The sequence below is a fragment of the Ambystoma mexicanum genome, chromosome 13, assembly GCF_040938575.1.
Source record: "Ambystoma mexicanum isolate Mex_15411 chromosome 13, UKY_AmexF1_1, whole genome shotgun sequence".
NCBI lineage: Eukaryota > Metazoa > Chordata > Amphibia > Caudata > Ambystomatidae > Ambystoma > Ambystoma mexicanum.
Genome location: NC_090938.1, coordinates 736,904,279 through 736,929,076, shown reverse-complemented (window position 1 = coordinate 736,929,076; position 24,798 = coordinate 736,904,279). Strand labels below are relative to the sequence as shown.

Sequence of the window (24,798 nt, the reverse complement as noted above, 5' to 3'; positions counted from 1 at the left end):
TTTAAAGCCATCACTCAGTTTAGATGGTATTACCCAAATTGATTGTTTACAAACAAACGTATTGGCAAATCTGTCCGAATTTGGCCAGTACCATTTGATCGTTTGTAAACGATCAATTTGGGTAATCACTACCAAACATGGGGTGGGGTGTCCCCAACTCCCCATGTTTGGTAGTGATGGCTTTTGGGCATAGCAAGCGTGTCCCCCACTTCTGGAGGTTTGAAGGCGGGGGACGACAAAAGGAAATATATAAAAGCGGACCCTGCGGCGTCGGATCCTTCGACCTGCGTACGAGGGACGAATCCAATGCTGTAGGGTTACAAGATGAGCGGACGGCTAAAAGGTAAGTAGGGGGTCGGTGGGGGAATGGAGGCAGGTTTTAATTTGGGCAGATTTGGCTGCGGCAAAATTGGCTTTGCGGCCGAATTGACCACAGTCAATTCAGCCATGAACAATTGTGCCACGTCCAAACCGTATACATCTCTTTATATCCCATTACCCTGGGAGATATTTTAGCTTCTGTAAGGACAGTGCAGCCTGGAGGCTTTAGAGTTCCAACCATCTTTTCTACGAGCTGACCGACATCTAGCTGCAAACCGGTGATGGCTGTCCAGCAAGCAGGTGACCTGCACTTTTAGAGATGCCTAAGCACCTCTTATAAGTGACCCTCATTAAAAACCTTTCCTGGGATTCTTAAAAGCGTGCCCCCCCAATCCCAGAGAAGGTTCTTCTGTAGCCATTTTATATGACAGTGGGGAATGATATCAGGTTGGGACTGCTGGGCCCTGGAATGAAAATGGAAACCCTCCTCCCAGACGCCGAGCCCCATGCACATTGATAGGACCTATCTGGCGTGATTTACATGCCCATAAACGAGAACCCCATAGCGAGACGCATACCCAGCGTTTGCTTTGCAGTCATGTTCCTCGTGCCCATTTGATATTCTTAAGTGAAATTGGAAGCTGGGAAGGATGTTTATTGATATCCTCTGCTGTGCTGTTCATCCCTAAAACAGAAAGCATTTCAAATATCTTGATTTACTTGGGTCAGACAGGACCCTTTATACTTTTCCTCAGATTCACTCTGATTCTGAGAACTGATTCTGAGAACTCTTCTTAAGTTCAGGTCAGCAGCCAATTTCTTCTTGATCGTGTGACCTAAATCTGCCCTTGCCAGATTTGCCTTTGCCAGACTTGACTGTGCCAGACTTGACTTTGCCAGACTTGACTTTGCCAAACTTGACTTTGCCAGACTCGACTGTGCCAGACGGTTCCATGTCTTAAAATCTCAGCAAAAAAGGCTGTGAATACAAAATATCGCTACAAAAATGCTGTGGTTTTTTGCGCCACAATCATGTAAAGGAAGCGGGGGACACCTCTGCAACCCCCAGACCCATTATACAATTTAAGGGGAGCGGAGGACACCCCCGCAACCCCCGTTCTCCTTTAATGGTATAATGGGGTACACCTTTACCGAGCCAAACCACGCATTTTTGCCGCAATTGTTTTTTGTCGGCGACATTTTTGCCGCGATTTTATTACCGGATACCTGCCAGACTTGACTTTGCCAGATTTGGTAATCAAATCTCCTCTAGCTCTCAGAAGGTCACTCATAATACGACCTTTCCTCTGCACCCGATAGAATGGATGCTCTCTCCACCCCTTCCTACCACTGCTGAATTTGCGAGTGTCGAACCTGAAGAAATAGAATTTCCCCACCTTAGAATCTCAGAGGGGAATCTGGCCTCTATGGGTGCAGCAAAGAAAGAGCCTTCACTGACTAAATACAAAAACAAAAGGCTTTCCTTTTGTTACTGGGTTTGCGGCAAAAAAAGAATACTGCCCTTTTGGCATGTTGGCCAATGCTCTGTCTTTCAACCCTCAGGGGGCTGATAAAGGGTTCCTCATTGGCTCCTGTGAACCCCAGCGTTCAGCTTTGGCAGGCCTCGGTTCTCCAAAGGGCATTTTGTTCTTTAAAAAAATGAAATAATGAACCGCCACGTTGATGGGGCTCTTTTATCTGTAATCGCAGCTAGATTGACTCTAGCCCAGGACTGGGAAGTGACTGAAGGACCAACAATAGTGAAATGCTGCCTGAGTATGGAACGCTATAGTAATGGACACGACTGATGGCACACTCAAGCACCAATGTGCTAGGGACCTGAAAAAAGGGGTAACATGTCTCCTTGCCTTGGTTTGATGTCATGAACAAATAATGAATTATATTTGCAAAATGTAGGGGGCAGTGGTGAGATGGTTTGGTGGAATGGGGCTGCTTAATTAACTCATGGGGGCTGCTTTTGTTGCATTGGTGGGATTTGATGGGAACATTGTTTTGTTTTATTGATGATTGATCCACTATTTAGCAATGAATTTAAAAATCAAATTGAAAACCAGACTCTTTTTTAAGCAATATTTGCCCTTTCCCTCAGCTGTACCATCTGGTAATGGCCCGGGGGCTGAGTTTACCTGGGTCCCTGGGCTGTTACCACCCTGGTGATCGCTGCTGTTACCACATGGGTGACTGCTGCTATTGGCACCCAGGTGATTGCTGCTGTTACCAACTAGGTGATTGCTGCTATTAGCACCCGGGTGATTGCTGCTGTTACCACCCGGGTGATTGCTGCTATTAACACCCGGATGAATGCTGCTATTAGCACCCGGGTGATCGCTGCTGTTACCACCTGGGTGACTGCTGCTATTGGCACCCAGGTGATTGCTGCTGTTAACACCCGGATGAATGCTGCTATTAGCACCCGGGTGATTGCTGCTGTTACCAACTAGGTGATTGCTGCTATTAGCACCCGGGTGATTGCTGCTGTTACCACCCGGGTGATTGCTGCTATTAACACCCGGATGAATGCTGCTATTAGCACCTGGGTGATTGCTGCTCTTACCACCCAAGTGATTGCGGCTGTTACCACCCGGGTGATTGTTGCTGTTACCACCTGGGTGATTGCTGCTATTAGCACCCGACTGATTGCCGCTATTACCACCCGGGTGATTGCTGCTATTACCACTTGGTTGATTGCTACTATTAGCACCCAGTATCTGCTGAGAACTACCATTGTATCTGAAACAATGGGCATCGCTGAGCTCACGGCCCATGGTTTCAAATGAAGAACCTCAAGGTGGCGAGTCAGTTACCGGGGTCAGGGAGATTGTCGGGTAGGGGTGGGGCAGCAGTGGGGCCAACGGGAGAGCAGAGGGCATTGGGGGTAGGCAGAGTGGCGGGTGCGCACCGCTCACAGCTTTCTCCGAACCCGGGCTTGGATCATTTAATTTGGCATGGCTTGGAGCACAGGGGTTGCCACACAAGCCGTGGGCGCTAATATCTGGTAAAGCATATATACATCAAACATGTGATGTAGCAGAGCAAACTCTCAAAGTAGAAGCATTGACATCAGCCATAATGAATAACATGTGGGATGAACTGAAAGCAGCTATCAAGCGTCACACACCATATGTTGCTACCTCAAACTTTAGAAAGTTTACCTAAAAGTCTACCTCAAAATTAGAAAGTTACAAGTAGCTCAAGCAGTAACTTGTATCTGTAACACTGATATCCGTCGAAACATACTGTTAACCCAAGGCAAAAGCAGGATATTATGATATTATCCAAGTGCAGCTAGATTGCATAGCTATCAAATTAAAAAAAATACAATGGACGAGATGGGAGAAAAACAGGACAAATGTACACACTTCAAACTAAGGAAAATAAGCACAAGCTAAAGTAGAAATGATAGAAAAAAACAGGGCAAGACATAAACCACACAGAAGGAAATCCTTACAAGTATTTAGGGATAAGTATAAAGATTCATGCTCCAAAAAAGAGGTCCATGATGCGCATATCCATGACTTCATGAGCACCATGGTGCTGCCAACACTCCCCAAAACCTCTATTTTGTTAGAGGTTCATTTCAACAAAGGTTTGGACCATCATCCAAAATCAGTCTGATAACAAAAGCTGGTCCCCCGAATGATATGCTGGTCAGATTTTATCAAGTAATATTGTCTCAAAGAGGACCACATTTGATTGGACCACTCAAAGAAATTTAATAGAACGCAACTCTCCCTGAATTAGGGAAAGAAGTGATAGTCTCTAATTATTTAAAGAAATATACAATCAAAATGGACCCTGCATAATACAGAGCCATCTCAGTACTTAACAACAGTAAATATATACTATTATATCAGGGGGCAGAAATTGAAGTTACAAGCTATTAGCCACCCATAAAAGAGTCACTCCCCACCTCTTGGTTATAAATACACAGAGCGCACCATTTCATACTCACCAAGAGTCAAATATCACTAGCCAATGGCTAGCGGCGAGTGCCCATTTTGCACCCTGATTGCATTTTACAATCGCCTTCAAGCAGCGATTCTTAATTTAGTAAACTCAGTACAGCTGGATGTGGCACAACACAACATACGAACAGCTTGGTGGCCCTTATAAGTGGTATTCAAACTGAAAAGAGAGATATGGGGATCGTATGTCGTCTATATGCCAAATAACTATAGTCGTTGTAAACAAAATATGGTCTGTCTTCACAACACAGATCTGCTGACAGGCCAAAGTGTGGTGTGTATAAAGCAATTATCTGTGTGAACTGGTCTCTTTCATGAGTGCCCACCTCGCACCACTGGAGTTTTCCCTTTAACCATGTATTCATCAAACCAGCTATTTCCCCGGTGACAGTCAATAACTGCTCTATGAAAGCTGTACAAGTTGCAACATAATGCTGTCTGTACCATGGAACCCCAGGGAGCAATTAAAGAGATTGAGCGTCAGGCAGCTGCAAATGGGGCTTTCCCCCAGGATAATTATAGACATCTTAACCTCAGCACTACTAACCTTTTACTCACAGTGTGAAAGTACTGTTAGCTAGGTATCATTTTAGCCAATTTTATAGAATCTAAATTGAAATGCAAATACACAAAACTACTTGATAAAAGTACAAATACACTTGGACGAGTGTACTTATACCGCTGGAAAGCTTGGACTTCAGATTCATAGCCAACACTCCCCCATCATATTGGAGGATGCTCCTTGGACTCAATGATTTCCTCGAACATAATGCCTAGCTAGCATGTCTCTGACCTCCCCCTTAAACTTGGACACGAGAGGCCATGCTTTTCCTCCCCTTTCTATTGCTGCAGGATGTAAAATAGATAAAGTAAAGACCAGATTTCGAGATGAGACTCTCTTATCCCCTGCACGTCTGAACCCACTTTTGGTCATTTCTGGATGCAGCTTTATTACAGGAAGCCTCACCGACAATAACACAATAATTTGCAATTCTCCCATCTCTACACTAATTGAATGAATTGTCCCATTTATAACTAAATTCATCAAACCTAATACCTTAGAACATCAGTGGTATACAAATAAGTGGTATTTATTAAAAATATCTCGTAGGCAAACGAAAGAAAATGGAGGAAGAATCCCTGTCCTCTTAATCACTTACAATAGAATCAGATGCAGAAGACATATAGGATGGCCATTCTGGATGCCAAGAAACAATACTGGGCATAGAGATTGGCAATGCAGCTATCTCTGCTAAGAGGTTATCTGATCCGTTGAAACTTTTCTAAAACATCACATGTGCCTGTTTCCCCATTTTAAGATTCTACTGATCGATGCAACAAATACAGTCACAATGTCGCAACACGATTAAGCATATCAGGCCCAAAATCAACCTCTCAAATAAAGAAGGCACATCATCCCAGGGTGGGAAAACGCTCCCTAAAATGGATCCTCGCTGTCGGCTTTTTGAATATCTGTCGAACATGCCTTTTGGTTTTGAGACAATGCTGTGGCCTAGGTTGAGTTCAGCATAGTTAGTCTTAATCCTACCCCTTGCCCGCATGATTCATGTCCCTCAAGAGTGGCTCTGGCTCCATAATCATGCCCTTCAAAAAGGCGTCTTTTAGAGAATCACATCTTCCAGACAACCTGCAACAAGCCTTGGTCACTCACCTTATAAAAAAGGCTTCTTTGGATCCCTCTGACTGCACCAAATATTGGCCTTTCACCCTTGATAAAACAGCGACCATACAGCTTCAAACATTTATTGAAGAGAATCAGTTATTGGGGGATTATCAATCTGGTTTCTGCTGAAACAGAATTAACAAGCTTGCCCTACTTGATATCAGAGAAAACTGTCATCCGCCGCCGCGATTGGCGGATTCTTCCGCGTTATAGGTGGCGGCACAGGGGCAGTGTGTTTTAGTCCTCTTTTTATGGCCAAGATGCGCGGCTCAGTCTTCCTGGGCGGAACCTGCCAGGAGCTTAAAGTCCTCCTTTTCCCCGGCAGACTTCGCATTGCAACCCCTGTCGGATGTTACTCTTCCGGGTTAATTCGCTCCTGAGGCTTGGCTCTCCGTTATTGTTGCTGCCCAACCTAGCTTTCTCTGTGCTAGCTTAGTTGCTCTTGCAAATTCTTTTTCCTTGACTTTGCTTTTCTTCCCCCGCCTTCTGGCTGTCTCCTGGGTTTCTCAGGTCCGGCTCTCTCTCTCCCCGGACCTGCCTCACCTCTCCTTACCTTTCCTGGCCTTCTCTGACTCCCGCCTTTCCTGCTGGTTTCCCCGGTCCTCGAGTTCTGACTTCCCTTTTCTTTTTTCTGTCCGGTTCCGGGTTTCTCCCGGAGCCACGGCTCGGCCACACCCTCACCGGCAGTCCTTTCGGACATCTCTGCAGCCAGTGTTGCTCCTTCGCTTCGCTTCCCTCCAAGATTCTTCTTGAGCACAACGCCAGTCTGCACCATCGCCTTTCTGCTCAGCTATCATCCCCTACCTACGGAAAGAGAAGAGGAGATTCCACGTGTTACGAAAGGTTTTTTCTTCCCAATTGGGTTTTTCCCTTCCTCCGGCTTGATTCCGGAAAAGGGAGCCATGGAAATGCTGTTCCCTAGCGGTAACTGTGACTTCCTTCCGTGACAAGCACATCCACCCAAGAAGGGACAAGGACTACTTAGCCAGGTGGAACTTACAGTCTACGGACAACGATTCCAGCAGCTCAGGTGAGGAGAGTGCAAAATGAGGGGGAGAGGAGGGAACTAAGGGACCTGAACAGCCACAAAAACCTTTTGCACATTTTAGATCAGTGTAGCAATGGACTCCTCATGCTACTGGACTTATCGTCTGCTTTCGAAACCCTTGACCACTCAATTCTGACCCAACAGCATATTGATGTGGTGAGGTTGCCACCAAAGCTGCTAGTTGGATAACCTCCTTTTTGCCGATTAGGATGTCTAGTGTGAGGCTGTCCACCATAGAAGAGGAAGCTGAACTAGTGGACTGTGGGGTCCCTCAGGAGTCACACCCTCCCCCTTTCTCTTGAATATTTACCTCAAAGCCTTACATGATCTCCTTATGGACCTAGTAGATGCATTCCAAAGTTATGCTGGTCATTTATGACCATGTTGAAGGATGAATGAGGTTACCTTTACATAAGGGAAACCCCTTTTGTTGGGTATAATGGGTTAGGACTAATATTATTTACAGTAGTATGCCCAACCGTTAATTTATTGCATTGCTTTGAATTTCTCTTTAGGTTTGCTAAAATACATGAAGAATAGTTTGTGGAACTCAATATGAACAACCAATTGTACTATTTATTGGCATGTCTTTTACCTTTCCAATTTAATGTTCCCTTTCTCTTCCTTTTCAGTCTTTCTTTGCCTTATATATACATCATTTCCGGCTGTTTCAATCTTTCAAGCACACATTTATACAAAATCTAGTTTTTCAAAAAGACAGAAAAAAAGGTCAATCTAAGATATCATAAAAACATTACTATGAATGAAAACAAGGATTGAACTGCTGTTAGCACCTTGTGTTGTGATTCAGCTAAACACCCAAGGGCCAACCTACACATTTCTGTACACAACAGGGTCTACATCGTAGAGAATTTATTTATGAAATGTATCCTTTGATGAAAAAAGCTAGCAGGGGTTTCTTAACAACCACAACTGCTAGCCTGACGTTTCGGCGCAATAACAGTTCGGCTGCCTTCTTCAGGACCTCATCTTTTACTTAACCCTTGCATCCCGCTTGGCATCTCATTTCTCCTCTTTCCTTGATTAGTGTTATGTGTTCCCATTTTGGTCTGGTTCCTGTGCCACTGTGAAGCACCAATATCTCGGTATGTTCTGCAGCTACAGCACCCTTCTCAATGCAAGGCTGCGTATCTCCCCATGCTTCTTTGTCAATGCCTTCTGTGATAGGGGCCACCCAGCTCTGCTCTGTTTCATGCAGGCCTGCCCAGTTTCTGTGGCTTTTTCTCTGTTGATTTCAGTAGTATCAGTCCAATCCATGTTACTCCCCCACCTGCGTGTGGTTCGGGGTATGCTACTGTTGTGTTGCCATGCCTCACGTTCCTGCTGGATGGATGAGGTTACTCTTGTCAGTCCTATATCAATGTAAGGGCAAACTCCTCATAATTGCCTCTCCTTTCGCCCTCCTGAAGACCAATGTGGTCTATCCCTACATTTCCATCTCAGGACCTGGCATTCCAATCCAATACACAGCAGGATCCTTGGGCACGGTTCTTGACTCTAATCTCTCCATGAGCTTGCAAATATCCAGTCTTAACAGCTCTGCTAGTTATTACTTCATGCTGTTCAAATAACTCAGATCTCCAGTTGTGCTAAACAGGGTTTTCCCCTGTCCCCACTGTTATTCACTATGGCGATGGAGCCTCTTGCTATAAAAATGAGGCAACATTTTTCGTTGACTGATGGCACTTCTAAACCGGGCAACTTGGGGGATTATAAATAGGAACCACAGAAGGTGAAGTAGTTTGGCATAACCATCAGTAGAGCCTGTGCATCCTTGCTCCTCTATAACCACATTCCCTTGCTAGAACTAGTGAAGCATAAACTCGCTAGGTGGTGTACTCTCCCACTGTCTACTTTGGGGACGATCTCCTTGGCCAATTTATTGACACTCCCTACATTTCTCTACTACTTTCTGAACATTCCTGTTTACCCAGGCAAGGCCTTTTTTATTCGGCTTGGGTCTCTTTTGATACAAATAGCATGGAGCCACGGCAGCGCGCAGGTGAAGTGGGGAGTCATAACCTGACCCTTTGAGCACGGGGAATTATGGCCCCAGATATAGAACTGTGTTACTTGGTGGCCCAGGCTCACTTCGCGACATACTTGATGTCGGGCTCCCTGCACTACCCACATGTTAGGATCGAGCTCAGAGCCGCATATCCACATCTTCTACAGTCTCTCTTGCTATCCCAGGGAGACACAGATCCCTGTGAGTTCACCACAGTGCGATGCACAGTGGATGGTTGGCTACACATTGGCCTACGATATGTTCCTGAGATGATCCAATGAAGTATTGGGAATATCAAGCCGACGTGCGATGGTTAGATTAAGGAAACCAGGGATAAAATAGGTATCAAAAAGCTTAGGTATATGTACCCCTCGGGTTCATTTGTCTAAAGGAAGTTCTTTATGGACAAGCTGGTGAGGGATTTCCACTTGTTGTTCCAGTGCTTTTGAAAGAGAGAGGCATTTTGTAAGTGGCCCGTACATTCATGGTGCAACCGAATCCTTCTCCTTTACTAAAATACATCAGTGCCTTGGTACGATATGCAAAGGTGGTTTCCGCATTGTATAGAATGATCCAGCCTTGTCCCCCCTGCTATCAGCACCTGCCAGAGTCAGTTGGGAGAGGGCGAACGGGAATATAATTGCGGACAAGAACTGGAGGAGCATGTGTAGCTGCTACACTCGTAGGGTCTCGGTGAAAGCAAAGCACGAGCTTATCCAATTTAAAATACATCAGGCTTATGTGTCCCCAGCCTGACAGCTTAAATCTGACTCCTCGATGGAAGGGAACTGCCCCAGATACCAAGTGGATAATGCCAACATCTTGTACCTACTGTGGTCCTGTCTCGTGGTTCAGCATTTGTGGTCACAGGTACTCTCATGTGATTCGAACATTTTAGGCACTGAGATTCCTCGAAACCCTTTGGTTTGCCTTCTGGGTAAATGGTTTGATGGAAAAAGCTGGGAGATTCACCGCAGAGAAAACACGGTGAACAAACTGGGGCACAGCAATGCGCAAATAAATTGCAATCTTTCTTTGGAGCCAAATAGGCAAGTTAAATAATTCAACCACTCGTGGATTAAAGCTTTAAATTAAAGTGTGGTTATTTTTCAAACTTTTCTTTTGAACTTACAGGTGTATTTTTACATCGTCATACACATGTCATTAAACAGAAAACTATTCTTGCTTCTTTGCAAATCATAGCATTACAATTTATCACAAAGGTTTGCTTTGGGAAAATCACTCTTCTTGTGAACATGTTTTGTTACATAAATGCATAACTTCACATTTCCATTTTTACACAATCCCAATGATTTGATAGGAGTAAGCCACTTGGTGTCTGTGACTACTGCTGTCTCTTATGTCCTATCTCTAACTACGCGTTTCGGGCGCTTCCCGCCCTTCTTCAGGTTTAAATATTGGGTATTTTCCTTTTCCAATTTCCTGTAGAAAAATATAATAAATAAACTAAGTAAGGACTCTACCTTGTTAAAACACTAGATAGTGTACTGAATTGTAAAAGGTACATTCACACACTAACCTTGAAATAAGTCTTGGAGCCTGGACTAGATGCCTCTATTCTTGAGGCTCGTGATGGTTACTGAAAAATATGTATACAGATTGCTTAGGTGTGATCTCAGATGTCATGTACGAGTGCAGAGGGATCTCGCGCTCAAATTATCAACCAACAAGGATCCCAGACAAGCTGCCACATTGCAGAGGCGGCGTTACTGGGCCTTCATGAGGGACCATCTGCTACCCTTTTTGACCGAAACAGCCACACAATATCAAATGGAGGGCATTCTAATGAAGACACATGAGAAATACACTATCCTATCAGGATCTATTGATACTTCACTAACCATATGGCCTGAGATGCGAAGCAAAGTTATAATCCCAGATCTCGACGTACATTCCACTGTAACTGTGTGATAAATGGTCCCTAATCTCCCCTGGCCCTCTAGGAGAAACATGGCGATAGGCAGCCATTATGGGTCTGGGGGGTTGAGAATGAAACCGGCCTAACAACCGTAACACAAATTCAACCCAAATGCAATTTTCAATGGAATTTCTTCTTTAAAATTGGACACTAAATCCCTGCTGCTCGCTCAGGTAATATGAGAAGCAACTGATTAATACAGTTACAGATGATGCTTTTGTCTCCCTCCCGAGGACTTAGAAGAAAGAGCTAAGATACGGCCAGACATGGCAGACGCTCCTTTCAATAAATAAATCCTAACACAACTCACCCCCAGGCAATCATGTATTTTATTTATTTATTCGCATTGGTTAAGCGCACAGCAGCCCGGAGGCATCATGGCCACGCAGAGGTTCCAAATCTCTAAAGTGTGGTCAGGGAAGGGCAGATGCTACGCAGGTTGATTAAAACGCAGGCTTATGGAAAAACAAACTGTTTATTGTGCCAATGAAATTCATATACATATGTGTACATCAGGCCTTACGCAGCAATGGGAAGGGATTCACCAGGTAGAGGGGCCTGATTTAGTTAAAGAATTTATCAGAGTTATTCACAATGGCTCAGCTAATTGTCACAAGGACATGGGATTATACAGCACTCACCCACTGTTAATGCTTGGTTAACAGAACCCAGGAAGGTCATCCAGAAAAATAGGTGTACAGGTCGTAATACTGGAGTCATCAATTTATTACGCGGTGGAATATTTGGGTAAGGCCTGGACATTGGGTGGCAAAGTTTAGAGGGTCTCAAAGGTGAACATTGCCATTTTCAGATCAACTCTAGTAAGTTAAAATGCTATTACTATTGTGCTTTAAATTGCCATCAATGCTTATCACGTGCAGCACTTTACTTTACCCCTAATCTATTGTTGATTACTTTCAGTAATTCTTATGTATTGTTAAGCTGTACATATAATGAATTGCTTCTCCGCATATCATTTAAATAATAAAAAAATAAAAGGTAATTTATAATGTATAATTTGTCTGAGTGATGTTTGTATGTAGGGAAGTGGTTGGTGTCTCGCAAAATCACACTAATGCAGTGCTATTGATTTTGTAATGGCACAATTTAAGTACTACCTTCTTTAAAGGGAATGTTTTGCATCTTTTCGTTTAACGCTCTTAATACCCAGAAGTTTCTAATCGCGGACCCGGGGATCTAACCTGTGGTGCTCCATGTCGTCTTGCTTCCAAGGTGAGCACGTTGCCCCTAAGCTATCTTCCCGAGATAAAAAACGAGAATTCAGTGTGACACTCCCGTGAGTTAGAGGTCCACAAATCATGCCCTGAAAGGCTGCCTCAGACTCCTGGGCATATGCTGTGTACCAGTGAATTCATGTAGGATGCCTGGCTGCCAGACAATGAAGATTGGCTCTAGAGTTCTCTCCGGGACAATTCTCCATCTGCCTTTTCTTGACCAAACCTCACTTCTGGGAGAACAAATATGCAACCCTAGCATGAGATATTAGATCGGAGCCCATCTGTTAGCACATTATGGGGTTCATAGTGGAATACAAATTTGGAATGAACCCGGCTCATGGAGACCGACAACTGCCCAACATGGCTAATGCATGGACCTATGCGGTGTGCCGCGACATCTACAACTAGGGTTTGTGATTTGCAACATATAAATCGTTAAAAATAATATACCTGGGAGCTGTGTAATGCTTTACAACCCATTGGAACTGGAGCAAAGATCTATAAGAAGGGGGAAAGTCAACCCCGCCGAACTGAGGGACTGCATGTGTCCTCAAACATAACCATGGAGAGAGACCTCCGCGCGTTGGAAGGAAGAAAGAAGTATGGGTGCCGCGACTGCAAAAGCAACGGGAGCCCCGGGAATGAAAAAGATCAGCAAATGTATGTATTCCCCGGTGGAGGCCTCGACTCAGGTTTGGATACGGGCAACCAAACATTTAGAAAGCACAGCATATCAGAAACGGCCAACAATGGCAACCATGTTGGTACCAGATGAATTATGATCGCTACATGTAGAGAACCACTTCAGAATATCCATGCCCGCCCGCGTGGGGGATCTCTTACTGAACATGCATGGAGTGCAGATACACATTACATTTTCCTGTGATGAACAAGAGATGGGGAAACATGTTGTCTACCATCGTTGTTAATTGTCTAAGACATATTTGAAATATCGCTTCACTGTCTGACGCTATTAAAGACACAACAACCCAGAACCACTGTGTTTCATGATAGCGGAGTTGTACGCCATATGTTCTAGCTCTGTTGAACACGTATTGGGATCATATATGTGAGTGACAACACTCAGAGTAACCAAATGTCAGCCTCGGAACAGTCTGCGATGGAGGCCCTCAACCAGCAGATAGCTTCTATGAATGCCACAGTCAGTAGTGTAGATGCATGGACAAAATAGAACTACACAGACATTGTTGACTTAAAGACGGAAATGTGCAAATTCACTGATCGCCTAGCTGGAGTAGAAGAGATAGTCGGACCGGTAGAAGAAACTCCAGGCAGTGTAGCTTCTGTTCTATGTGAAAATGTCCCCAGAAAAATGGAGTCCTGTGAAAATGTAGCCACCAAAAAGTCGTTTTAAAAATTTAATCCTTCAACACAATCAATGCAAAGTGTGAAAATGTTACCAGTAATAAGGTAGCCTAAAAATATACAAAGGCACAGAGCTGCAACTGTAGCAATGAGCCCAGCCTTTAATAAAACCTCTACAATCACCCTAACTCTGTTTCTAAACCTTCCCCTAACACTAACTACTACCCTGAACTCTTACAGAATACTAACACGTCAGTGCCCTAAAGCATTTTATTTGCATGTTACTCAATACAAAATCTTTGGAAAATGAACAGTGAACCTAACTCCAACCCCATCACCAGCTGCCCACAAATGTCATAACCCTTACCCTAACCCAAACCCTTGCTGTAATCCTAGCCTTAGCCATACCCTAACTGCAACGCTAGCACCTTAACCATATGCTTACTTTGCTCTAACTACTGGGTACATCCCAACCCCTATCGTACCCCAACATCACCAGCCCTGCCAGACGTCCCTACCCATTTCTTTAACACTTACGCAAACCATTACTCTATTAGCCGTAGCTTCATAGCCTCATAACTCCTACCCTAACACTTAATTTACTCTAACGACTAAGCAATCCCCAGCATCACCAGTCCTGCAGCAACCACCCTGACCATAACTCTTACCCCAATCCTAACCAAAATCTTTACTCTAACCGTAACCCCTATCCTAACCCTAAACCAGGAAATCAGAAACCCACAAAACACTCTTTAACCCTACTGATTACCCTAGCAGCTTTTGGCTACTTTTGAGCTGCATTTGTTGACAACATTTTGTCTGGCAACATTTTCACTGGATACTGTGTATTTTTTGCATGCACAGGCTAAAGAACTGAAACCGCCTTGAATGCGGTTGGATGACCGGAGCAGGCGGGGTAACATTCGTCCCTTTGGCTTTGCAGAAAAGGCAGTGGGAGACGTCTTTATATCCTTTCTTAAGGAGTGGTCACCTGAAGTGTTCCAATTGTTGTTTGAAGAACCTTTGGCGATTCAAAGAGACCACTGAGCAGCGGTTTTGCTAGGTCTGGAAAAGATCCAGGGCTACGCTAATTTTGGGACTGGTGGGACTCGGGGCTAGCTAGCATTTTTGGTTGTAACCCCTGAGCTTCTATCCGGGGCTACAACCAAAAGACCCGGGGCTATAGCCCCCTAAGCCCCCTACCACACCCCAGCAATGCCTCAGTCACTGAGTGAGGATGAGAGTTGAGAACAATGCAAAACCTCCAGGGCCTATCACTGTATGCATGTTATGGCTAAGAAAGAAAATCGGATTATTTAGAAAATATATATATAGCACCAGATTGTTCCAGAGAAACAATGGATATTATAAAAAGATTTCTAGCATCAAGCCCAGACCTTTGGAAATGGGACATGAAATATACAAAGCAAGAGAAGGCATGGACCCCGGCAGAGCTGTGGGAAGGGGAAGAAGCGGCATTGGATAGCTCAGGACAACCATCTAGAATACATCAAAAACAAAGCAGCGGCTCTAACACGTGCATGCAAAGAAATAGGGCTACAGGTGTATTTGCAAAGGTAAGCATTGCTGTTTTTTAAAGTTCTGAAGATGAATAAAGATTGTATGGATGTCACATGTACAAAGTTACAATGCTCACAGCATGATTTAGCCACACTAATCTACCATTACATGCTGCAAATGAATGTTTGCACACGCAAAGCAAACACACACTACAGTAAAACATCACAGAGCTGAGAAACACACAAGTAACAATAACATTGTCAGGTTTGTCCTAACACTTCAAGATGGCGCCTGTGAAAACACTGTTTTTGTTAAATCGCAAAGGCTCAGTAAATGGCACTCTCTGCATCACAGAGCAGATGATTGGTATGGATTGGGAGCCTTCTTATTATATTCAATGACTGGTCGAGCAGGTGCATCCATTGCCAGAAGGTAAAGTGTAACAAAAGAAATCACAAAGTAGCATAAATGACAACCATAACATTAAAGAAATGCAATGCAGCACAAATATGAAAAAACAACAATGTGTCAACATACTCTCCCCAGAACTGAAATCGTTCCACAGAACAGAAGACTGGCAGCCTTGCCCCACTAACATGAAGCTTCAGAAGCTCTGGAAAAGAGCCAATGCTCTCGCTAATCAGCCTAAATTGCTACAGCATGCTAGAAATCATAAATACATTCTTGCGGCCATTCGCTGTTAATATGTTTGGTGCCTTTCCATGTAACTTGGTAGAGCTGGTCGGAAATATCACGTGTGTGTTTGTTTTGATACTTTCCAGATCACCAAGACAAGTCAGGGACCAACATCCAAGGAGCCCTGGACCAAGTTTATAAAATGATGAGTCTGCAGAAGGAGCGGATACATGAGAGACAGAAAGAGGACTGGCACGCAATCCGACATGCCATTCTGCTTCTGACCGATGGTAAGGAGGGCACTGGCTCTAGAGGGGTGGGTAAACAGTTCTGCAAGGGCCGGGAGGGCACACAGTTCTGCAAGGGCCGGGAGAATAACTCAGGGGCAACACGCTTGTCTGGGAAACAAGACGTCACAGAACACCACAGGTTCGAGCCCCGGGTCCGGCTTAGAAATCTTTGGGTGTTAAACGCGTTATAAATAACCAATTACAATAGCAGGTATGTAAGCCCTTTAGAAAGCCAAACCACCCATTCTGCTCTTCAGGCAGGGTGAGAGGCAAGAGGGAGTTGTGAGTCTGCAAGTGGTGACCCAGAGGTTTTTCCAGCTCACCTAAGCACTGACCACTCCTAAAGGGTTGATGTAGGCGGGGGAGGCGCTGGATTGTAATTTACCGGCAGATACAAACTCTGCACCAGTTCAGTGCTGGGGTACCAAGCAGAGAGTCAACTTCTTCCACCTTAAGCAGCTCTGCACTGTGAGTCCGTCTGCATCTCTGCCCAGAGGCATAGACAGGGTCGGGCCTGAGCCTGTAAGGCTCACTCCAAATCTGGAAATGCCTGCTCAGCAGCGCTATGTGGGCATTAACAGATGTTAATGTCACTGCGGTGGGCCAACTACATCAGCTTCAGGCCCCACTTGTTAGGTAATCCCGGCTACGCCTCTGTCTCTGCCCACATAGAACTTTCATATGATGGAGATCCTGGCATCGCTTTGGATGCCGCCATTTTTTAAACCTATTATGTTAGTAGAATTTATACCGGGCGGGTTCACCCAAGGGCATTTTGGCGCGAAGACTCGCGCAGCTAACATAGGCAAGCTACAACCTAAAATAGCAACGATTTTAGGGCACGTCGGAATTGTAGATTGTACCGAATGCACCTGCAGAGTTCAAAATGTACGGCCTCCTACCCTAGATAGGCAGAATTTAGGGATGGCAACTAGACAAGCATTACCGGATCGGAGAGTCCGCCCAGGAATATACGGCAGAATTATTTGTCTTGGAGATAGTCAGCCCCCTGGCGATAGTACGCCCGGTGGACCAAACACAAGGATTTGCGTGAGCAGCACAGTGGGCAGCAATAATGATACTTTCAGGGTATGGGTGTTGAAACGCTTGTAAACCATGCAAGGCCATTATTTCCATGCCTTAATTACACCCATTAGCTTAAACTATCAGATTTGCATGAGGAGGGCCGTGGGCACCACAGTGTTAGTGGCCGTGGTAATCTCTGGGCAATTCGACCCATTATGTTGGTGCTGTGTTATCCTGGGCTAGAGTTGTGGCCCCCCTCTCCTCTACAAGCAGTAAAAGCTGTGCTATCTTCTCAACAGTTCTCAGCTCTCTCTGTCTCTCTCTCTTTCTCTGTTGCTCTGTCCATCTCTTGCTCTCTCTCTTTCTCTGTCCAGATTGCCACTCTCTCTCGCCCCTCTCTCTCGCCCACTCTCTCTCTCTCTCTCTCTCTCTCTCTCTCTCTCTCTCTCTCACACACACACTTTCTATAAGCAGAAGGAGATCTGTTTCTACGAGCTGTAGTTCTGTCCTCTCTCTCTTTCTATAAGCAGTCTGAGCACTGATACCATGCTGTGTAATTCTGGCTTCTCTAGAAGCATCATGATTTCTGTTCGAGCTGCAGTTCTGATCTCTTCACTTTGAGTAGTAGGAGCCAGAGGTGTGGACAGGTTAGGGCCTGAGCAGGCAATGCCCACCCAGAATATGTTACAGCCCACTAGGCAGCGCAGTGTCAGCATTTACAGATGTTAATGTCACTGTGGTGGGCCCAACTCCATTAGCTTCAGGCCCCACTTGTTAGACAATCTTGGGCTACGCCTCTGGTAGGAGGTCTATTTCCTTGAGCAGAAGTTCTGATGTTCTAACTATAAGAAGTAGCTGCTCTCCATAACCAGCACCAGGTCTAATCTCTTGTTAGTATCAGGCAGCCCTCTCTCACTGTGTGCTGAAGCCTTAAACTCTCTCTCTCTTTCTCTCTATAAGCAGTGGGAGCTAATTTTCCATGACCAGAAGTCCTTGTCTCGCTAATCAGTAGGAGCTCTATTACCATGAGCTGGAGGACTCATCCCTCTCTCTCGCTTTATAAGCAGTAGGAGCTCTGCTACCATGAGCTGGAGGACTCATCCCTCGCTCTCGCCTCATAAGCAGTAGGAGCTGTGCTACCATGGGCCGTCGCTCCCATCTCCGTACTATAAGCAGCAGGTGCGCTGTTACCATGAGTTGCAAATGTGACCTTTCTATTAGCAGTAAGAGCCCTTTTGCCACAACCAGCGGTTCTGATCTCTTTGCTCTGAGAAGTAAGAAACCTGTAACTTGATCTGCAGTTTCCCTCTATATCATAAGTAGAAGGGCGCTCTGTTACTCTGGGTTGCAGTTTTCATCTCCTTCCCATGCGCAGTAGGCGCGCTATTACCTTGAGGTGCAGTCCTGACTCTTCGCCACAAGCAGTCAGAGCTAGGTACTTTGTGCATCCGTTCTGATCCGTCTACATATAAACAAGAGGTACATAGACAATGGAAACAACAGTGACTCAGGCCTTCCTCCTTAACGTTATGTTATGTTATTGTGCATTTGTATAGCGCCTTATATAACATTAGTACCCGGCGTGGGTGTGTCCATGGGGTACATGTAACGTAATTGGCTCGTTTCCGAGCCATACCACGGTGTAATCCCGTGGACGCACCTATGTGCCTGCGTTTGTTCCAGGCGGGGGGTGTGGCAGCCTTAGCCAATGAAGAGGCTCGAAACGGGGTAATCCCCGCTGCGAGCCTCCTCAAGGCTGGAGGCTGCCTTCGTCCCCCACCGGGGACTCAGGTACGTTTATTTTTTTCCTCCACCCCCATCCCCTCCAAACTATCCCCTCCCCACCCTCCCAACCCCACTTACCTTCTTTTTCCTTCTTTTCTCAGGAGCGAACGCGCTGGGAACACTTCTGTATAATACTAATGCTATTAGTACCCCGGTCTAACTGGCCGGGGTACTAATGGCTATAAGCCCCTCACCGGCGGGCCAATACCGCCCACGGTAATGCCCCCAGGGCTTTGTTGTAACTACGGCCCCGGGGGCATTACCTGGGGCGGTATTGGCCCGCCGTCTCGTGGCTTATTGCCACATTGGTATAATATCAAAGTGTTGTGGGTTGAACGCCCTTGGGGACCGTAGTCCAGGTCAGTGGAGAGAGTAGGGTAGTAAATAGTCTTTGTGTGCGCTCAGTATGTGTGCAGTCAGTGCGGTTTATGTGGGGTGTAGCTGCATTCTAATGCTAGGCGTAGTGTGGTGGTTGTGTGAGGTCAGTAGAATGTGTGCAGCAAGGCCGTTGACCTCTGAGTTTGCATTCTGGCGGTGGTGGAGCTTGTGTATGAGATTATGTGTGCTGCTAGGCTGATTTATTTTGTGGGGTATAGCTGCGTTCTAAAGACTGTTGAGGTGTTCTTGGATGTGTAGGTATGTGTGCAGCTTGGCTGTAATTGATCGATGGGTATAGCTGCATTCTATTGTTTGTTGGTGTAGAGGAGAGAGTGAGCATATCGGTATATGTGAGTGTCTGTGCAGATTGGTGTGAGACCCCTATTTCAGATTACCTTCCAATGCCCGTTGAGCTGACCGTATCTATTCTAGAGGTTTGGCGCATTGAATCTTCAAGAGAGATTCTCAGTCTAGCGCAGAGTTTGTTCTGATAAATGTGCTTGAGTTTGTCTTTTTCTGCTTGGCAGTGTCATCGGTGTTGAGTTGTCCTGTTCCTAATCTTTATTGAGTTAAGCGAATTGCAGGTTTATGGTCATCCCTGTGCCTCGGTGAGTCTGCCATTGTTTATTGGCAGATACCTTCTTGTTGTCACTTCTGTTCTATTGGACTTATGAGTCCTAGCTAGATTCGATGATTGGTGTTCAGTGGACCCAGGGACCAGCAACAGCCACTATGGTCATCCCCGTGTCTTTCTGGGTCTGCAGATTGCTTATAGGATGACACCTTCTCAGTGGGCATTTACTTCCATTCTATCTATCGGACATAGAAGTACATCCTAGGTATGAAGACCGGTACTCGCTGAGCCCGAAGGTCAAGCAACAGATCAGGCTGTGATGTAAGTGGTGTGTCTGAACTGGCAGTGTTCTATGCAGTGAGAGTTAGAGTGTTCCTGATCTGGTGTGCATTTATGATCTGGTGTGCGTTTAGAGTATTGATGACAGCTTGCAGGTGCTTGCCTTGTCAGATTCCTCACCTGATTCAGAGTGTATTCCCTTGAGGTGGAACAGAGTCAGTCCATTGCTGAACCTCGATTATAAGTGCTAGTGGGTCAATTTTCCGGGTCCCGGGTAATTGTTTATAGCTGAATTATATCATATTATTGTCCCTTCCGAGAGCTAACAGTGCGAGGGAGCTCATCTGATTGGAGAGCGTAGTGCATATCTGCAAGAGAAAAAAGACAAGTCCCACCCAATCATAGTTGATACTGTGCCCCGGGTGAAGGAGTTCATGGCATCAGTTCCCAGGCAGATCAGGGTTGCATGCCTTGATCAGAGACCACCTTGGCTAATCTTCACAATTCTATCTAGATGTGATGCATGGCTAATCGTCACAATTCTATCTAGATGTGATGCATGGCTAATCATCACAATTCTATGTAAATGTGATGCATGGCTAATCTTCACAATTCTACCTAAGTGTGACGCATGGCTAATCTTCACAGTTCTGCTAGATCTGAGGCATGGTTAATCTTCACAATTCTACCCAAATGTGACACATGGCTAATCTTCACAAATCTATCGAAATGTGATGCGTGGCTAATCTTCACAATTCTATGTAAATGTGACGCATGGCTAATCTTCACAATTTTACTTAAATGTGACGCATGGCTAATCTTCACAATTCTATATAGATCTGATGCATGGTTAATCTTCACAATTCTACCCAAATGTGACACATGGCTAATCTTCACAAATCTATCAAAATGTGATGCATGGTTAATCTTCACAGTATGTAAATTTAATGCATGGCTTAATTCTATTGGGATGTTAATGTTAATGTTAAAGGATATTTGTACCGCGTAATATCACCACAGAGTGGTCCCCTGGCGCTCTGGGGAATCTGAAAGAAAAAGGGAGGCAGGTTAGGGCATGTTAGTAGGGCAAAGTTTGGAGAGGAGTAAGGGAGCTGTGATGTACTGTTGGCAGCTTCAGTTCGGTTAACACAGTTCACTGAGCTTTTTGGTGTGGTATATGGTCCGAGTCCGTCGTGTGAGGCTCTGTGTGGTGTGTTTGTTGTTGCGATGTGGTGAAGAGTGTGCGGGTTGCTGCGGTTTAAGAGGTGTGGTTGTGTTTAGTTAGGGTGTGAGAGGTGTGCGAAGAGGGGTGAGGTTTTTTAGAAGTTTTTGTAGGGTTGGTTAGTAGCATTGTTGTTCAGAGAAATGCACACTCCTGATGTGTGTCTTTCGGGATTTAGACAAGGTTGTCTTCCTTTCAGTGGTCTATTTCCGCATGGTAAGGCTGCCTCGCATCTCTCTGTCATTATGTTAAGTTAGCTAGTCTTTGCATTTCTATCTTTGTTTTGGTCGGCCCCTACATCCCAAGTTTTGGTTGGTGCTAACTAGTCCTTTCGGATCAATCTACTTGCAAGGTAGGCCCGTTCCCAATGCCCTGTCTGAGTGGGTTATGTTGGTTGTTGTGCACTTTGTGTTAGGCTTGTTTGCTATTTTTCTGTCCTGATAGGGTTGTCGTTCGTAGTCGGTTCCACCTACTATTGTCTCTCTTGTTTTTGTCTGAGTTTCCCTTACTCGATTCCAGGGGTTGTCTGTGTGACGCATGGCTATTCTTCACAGATCTATCCAAATGAAACACATTGCTAATCTTCCTAATATGTCTGTTGTAACACATTTCCTGCCCCCAAAATACATTTGGGCACAACACATTTAATTTCCTGCAAAATACATCTAAATACTGCATAACGTCTGCCCCCCTGTATACATGTAGGTGCAACACATTTCCTTCCACAATTCAGTACGATGGCCAACTATGAGGTGTACCACAATAGCTGACTATGGAGGGCAGCACAATTCAGCTCAGAGGCCAACTATGTCAGCACCGTTTACAGAGTAGCAATAGTGTAAGAGTGGCTGGGTTTCGGGAGCACATTAATGGTTGTGCTTCCCACCCGTATCGCCTTATGATGGCCAGTTACAGAGCGTGGCAACATTCAACACAAATTAGCTATGGTGCAGAACATAATGACTAACTATGGGGCGTAGCGCAGTTATATATCAGAGCACAGCAGGGGCATATAACAAAGCTATACCAACAGTTTGGGCGTGAAGTATGGCTACCATATGTACTTTAGGCTCCATCTAGAGTATAGCTACTTTACACACTAAGGGCCCAATTCATGGAATATTTCCCCAGTTCAAAGTAAATTTGCACTGCTGAAAAGTGACTTTGCGCTGCCAACACAAACCCTGATTCATGGAACTGTGCAAAGTGTATTTCTGCCGTGCAAAGTCCGGGCAAAGTTATGTTGAACTGCAGAAATGACTATGCGCTGAATTTTCCTGGATTTAGCACTGCAAAAATACACTTTGCACGGCTCCATGAATTAGGGTTTGTGTCGGCAGTGCAAAGTCACTTTTCAGCAGTGCAAATTCACTTTGAACAGGGCAAATATTCCATGAATCGGACCCTTAGACTGAGTGCCAAGATGGCTACCTTACAGGTTAGGCTTGATAACAGGTAATAAGAGTATTGGGGGTTTTCTGGAGTAGATTAATGGCTGTACTCCTCACCCACACCACACTTACCTTAACCGTCACTCTGGGTTTTCTGCATCAGGCGACATGGGAAAACACAGAGAGGAGCTGCTTCTTCGGGAGATGCCCTTTGCTTCTGGCCTTAGACGAGGGTTGTCCGGGCAAGGCTGCCCTGAGATGGCTGATGGTGAATGGTGTTTCCTGGTCATGTGACCAAGGACACATTTCAATCGGATTGAGTGAAAGTAGGCTGTGGCCTATGGATTACTAACTGCAAGCCAGGGAAAACTACAGACAATGGACAGGCACCCCGATTCCCTCAGCCAATTGCTATCAACACGGGAGGAAAGAGGAAAAGGGAACAAAAACAAACAAAGGACTACACCCCCAAGGCAGTCCTCTCTAGAAGTTTGAACCAGCAGAAAAAAAACGATTTGTAAAATCCACTTAAAACAAAGATAAAGCCCTCCATAAAGAACCCAAACAGGCTGGAAACTGATTATTGGGTGCTTGCTGTGCAGGATGCCTGTGGATTACTAACTGCAAGCCATGGAAACTAATGACAATAGATAGACACAGCGAAGAAAAAATAATTTGTAATTTCCACTTAAAACACAGATAAAACCTCCCGAAAAGACCCCAAACAGACTGGAAACATCTTACCAGGTGCTTGCTGTATATTATGCCGGTGGATTACTAACTGCAAGCCAGGGAAAACTACAGACAATGGACAGGCACACCAGCAGGAAAAACGATTTGTAATTTCCATTTAAAACACAGATGAAACCTCCCAAAAAGACCCCAAACCGGCTGGAACCATCTTAAGAGATGCTTGCTGTACAGGATGCTCATGGATTACTAACTGCAAGCCAGGGAACACTACAAACACATTGCACAGTAACATTGGCCTGCGCCACAAAGCTACACAAATCAACAATGAGCTGGAAGAATAGAATGAAGGGATTAAGGTCAGAGAAAGCACAGGGTCATGTGACTGATGACTGGTTTCATTATATGAAAACATTTATTTTTGAGTCAACAACAGTTTGTTGTCAGAAAGTTCCTTTTTAATACAGGATATATACAAATTGTGCAATGTCACAAAAGGATTTCAAAATTAGAATTCAGTTTTATAATATAGTATATCATTTTTGACATATACAATATTGTTTTCAGTAGTGAACATACATATCTCAGAATGTAATGTTCTCACTTACTTGTATAATGTTTTTCATCGTATAACATAAGAATTTTTGGTATATGTTCACAATTTCCTCCTACAATAGCATTGCTTTATTATGACATACGCATACATGCAATTTACTATGTGATATCTGCTTTAGTGTATACTTACAATATAATATATTGTTTTTGTAATCAGAAATAGGTTTGAAATATTGAATTATGTCTGCAACCTCCCTCATAGCCCCTTATGTTGATAACTGTGCCTTTATTTCAGACCAAATGCTATTAAAAATGAAGTACCATACACAGGTGTTTTGTTTAACATTTCATGCCATAACACACATGCCTCCACAAGCATGCAAACTTGATCATTCCAAAATCTTTTCAGTTACATGTGATTGTTTTAATGGCAATTAGGATGTACAGAAGGATTTTGGTTTCCTTCCTCTTGTTACTTCCAAAAGGAAGAGTCAACGCCCAACCGATTCATGAAACATCCAGCTTGGACACTACACTTCTCATTCAGATCTAATTGAATTAGTTTTACTGACATTGTATTTCATGTTTGGATACTATGTTTTCCCCTTTTTATTTCTGTTTAGGTTTCTGTAACATTTGGTTCTGTATGTTTGCCTTTAATCATTACCCTTTTGTCTGTTCCGTTTCCCTTATTATGCTTACCATTTTTATTAGTGCATATTTTCTTTTTATTAGACAATAAAGTGCAGAATCAAGTATTAGCACCCTGAATGGAACATTGGGATCCTGAGAGCCAATCAGAATCCACAGCTCCTGGGCACCAACCAGGATCCAGAGCTCCTGAGCAATAATCACTACTGAATACATGGATTTGGATGTC

At 44.6% G+C, this 24,798-nt stretch overlaps 1 protein-coding gene across 1 annotated transcript in view; it reads left to right on the top strand.

The window, feature by feature from the left end:
* The window catches only part of LOC138521860 (complement C2-like), a 261,013-nt gene that overhangs the window by 94,437 nt on the left and 141,778 nt on the right, over nucleotides 1–24,798 (top strand). Inside the window, exon 8 of the mRNA XM_069635006.1 lies at nucleotides 15,875–16,018. Within this exon, the coding sequence (XP_069491107.1) occupies nucleotides 15,875–16,018 (144 nt within the window). The remainder of the gene's footprint in view (nucleotides 1–15,874; nucleotides 16,019–24,798) is intronic.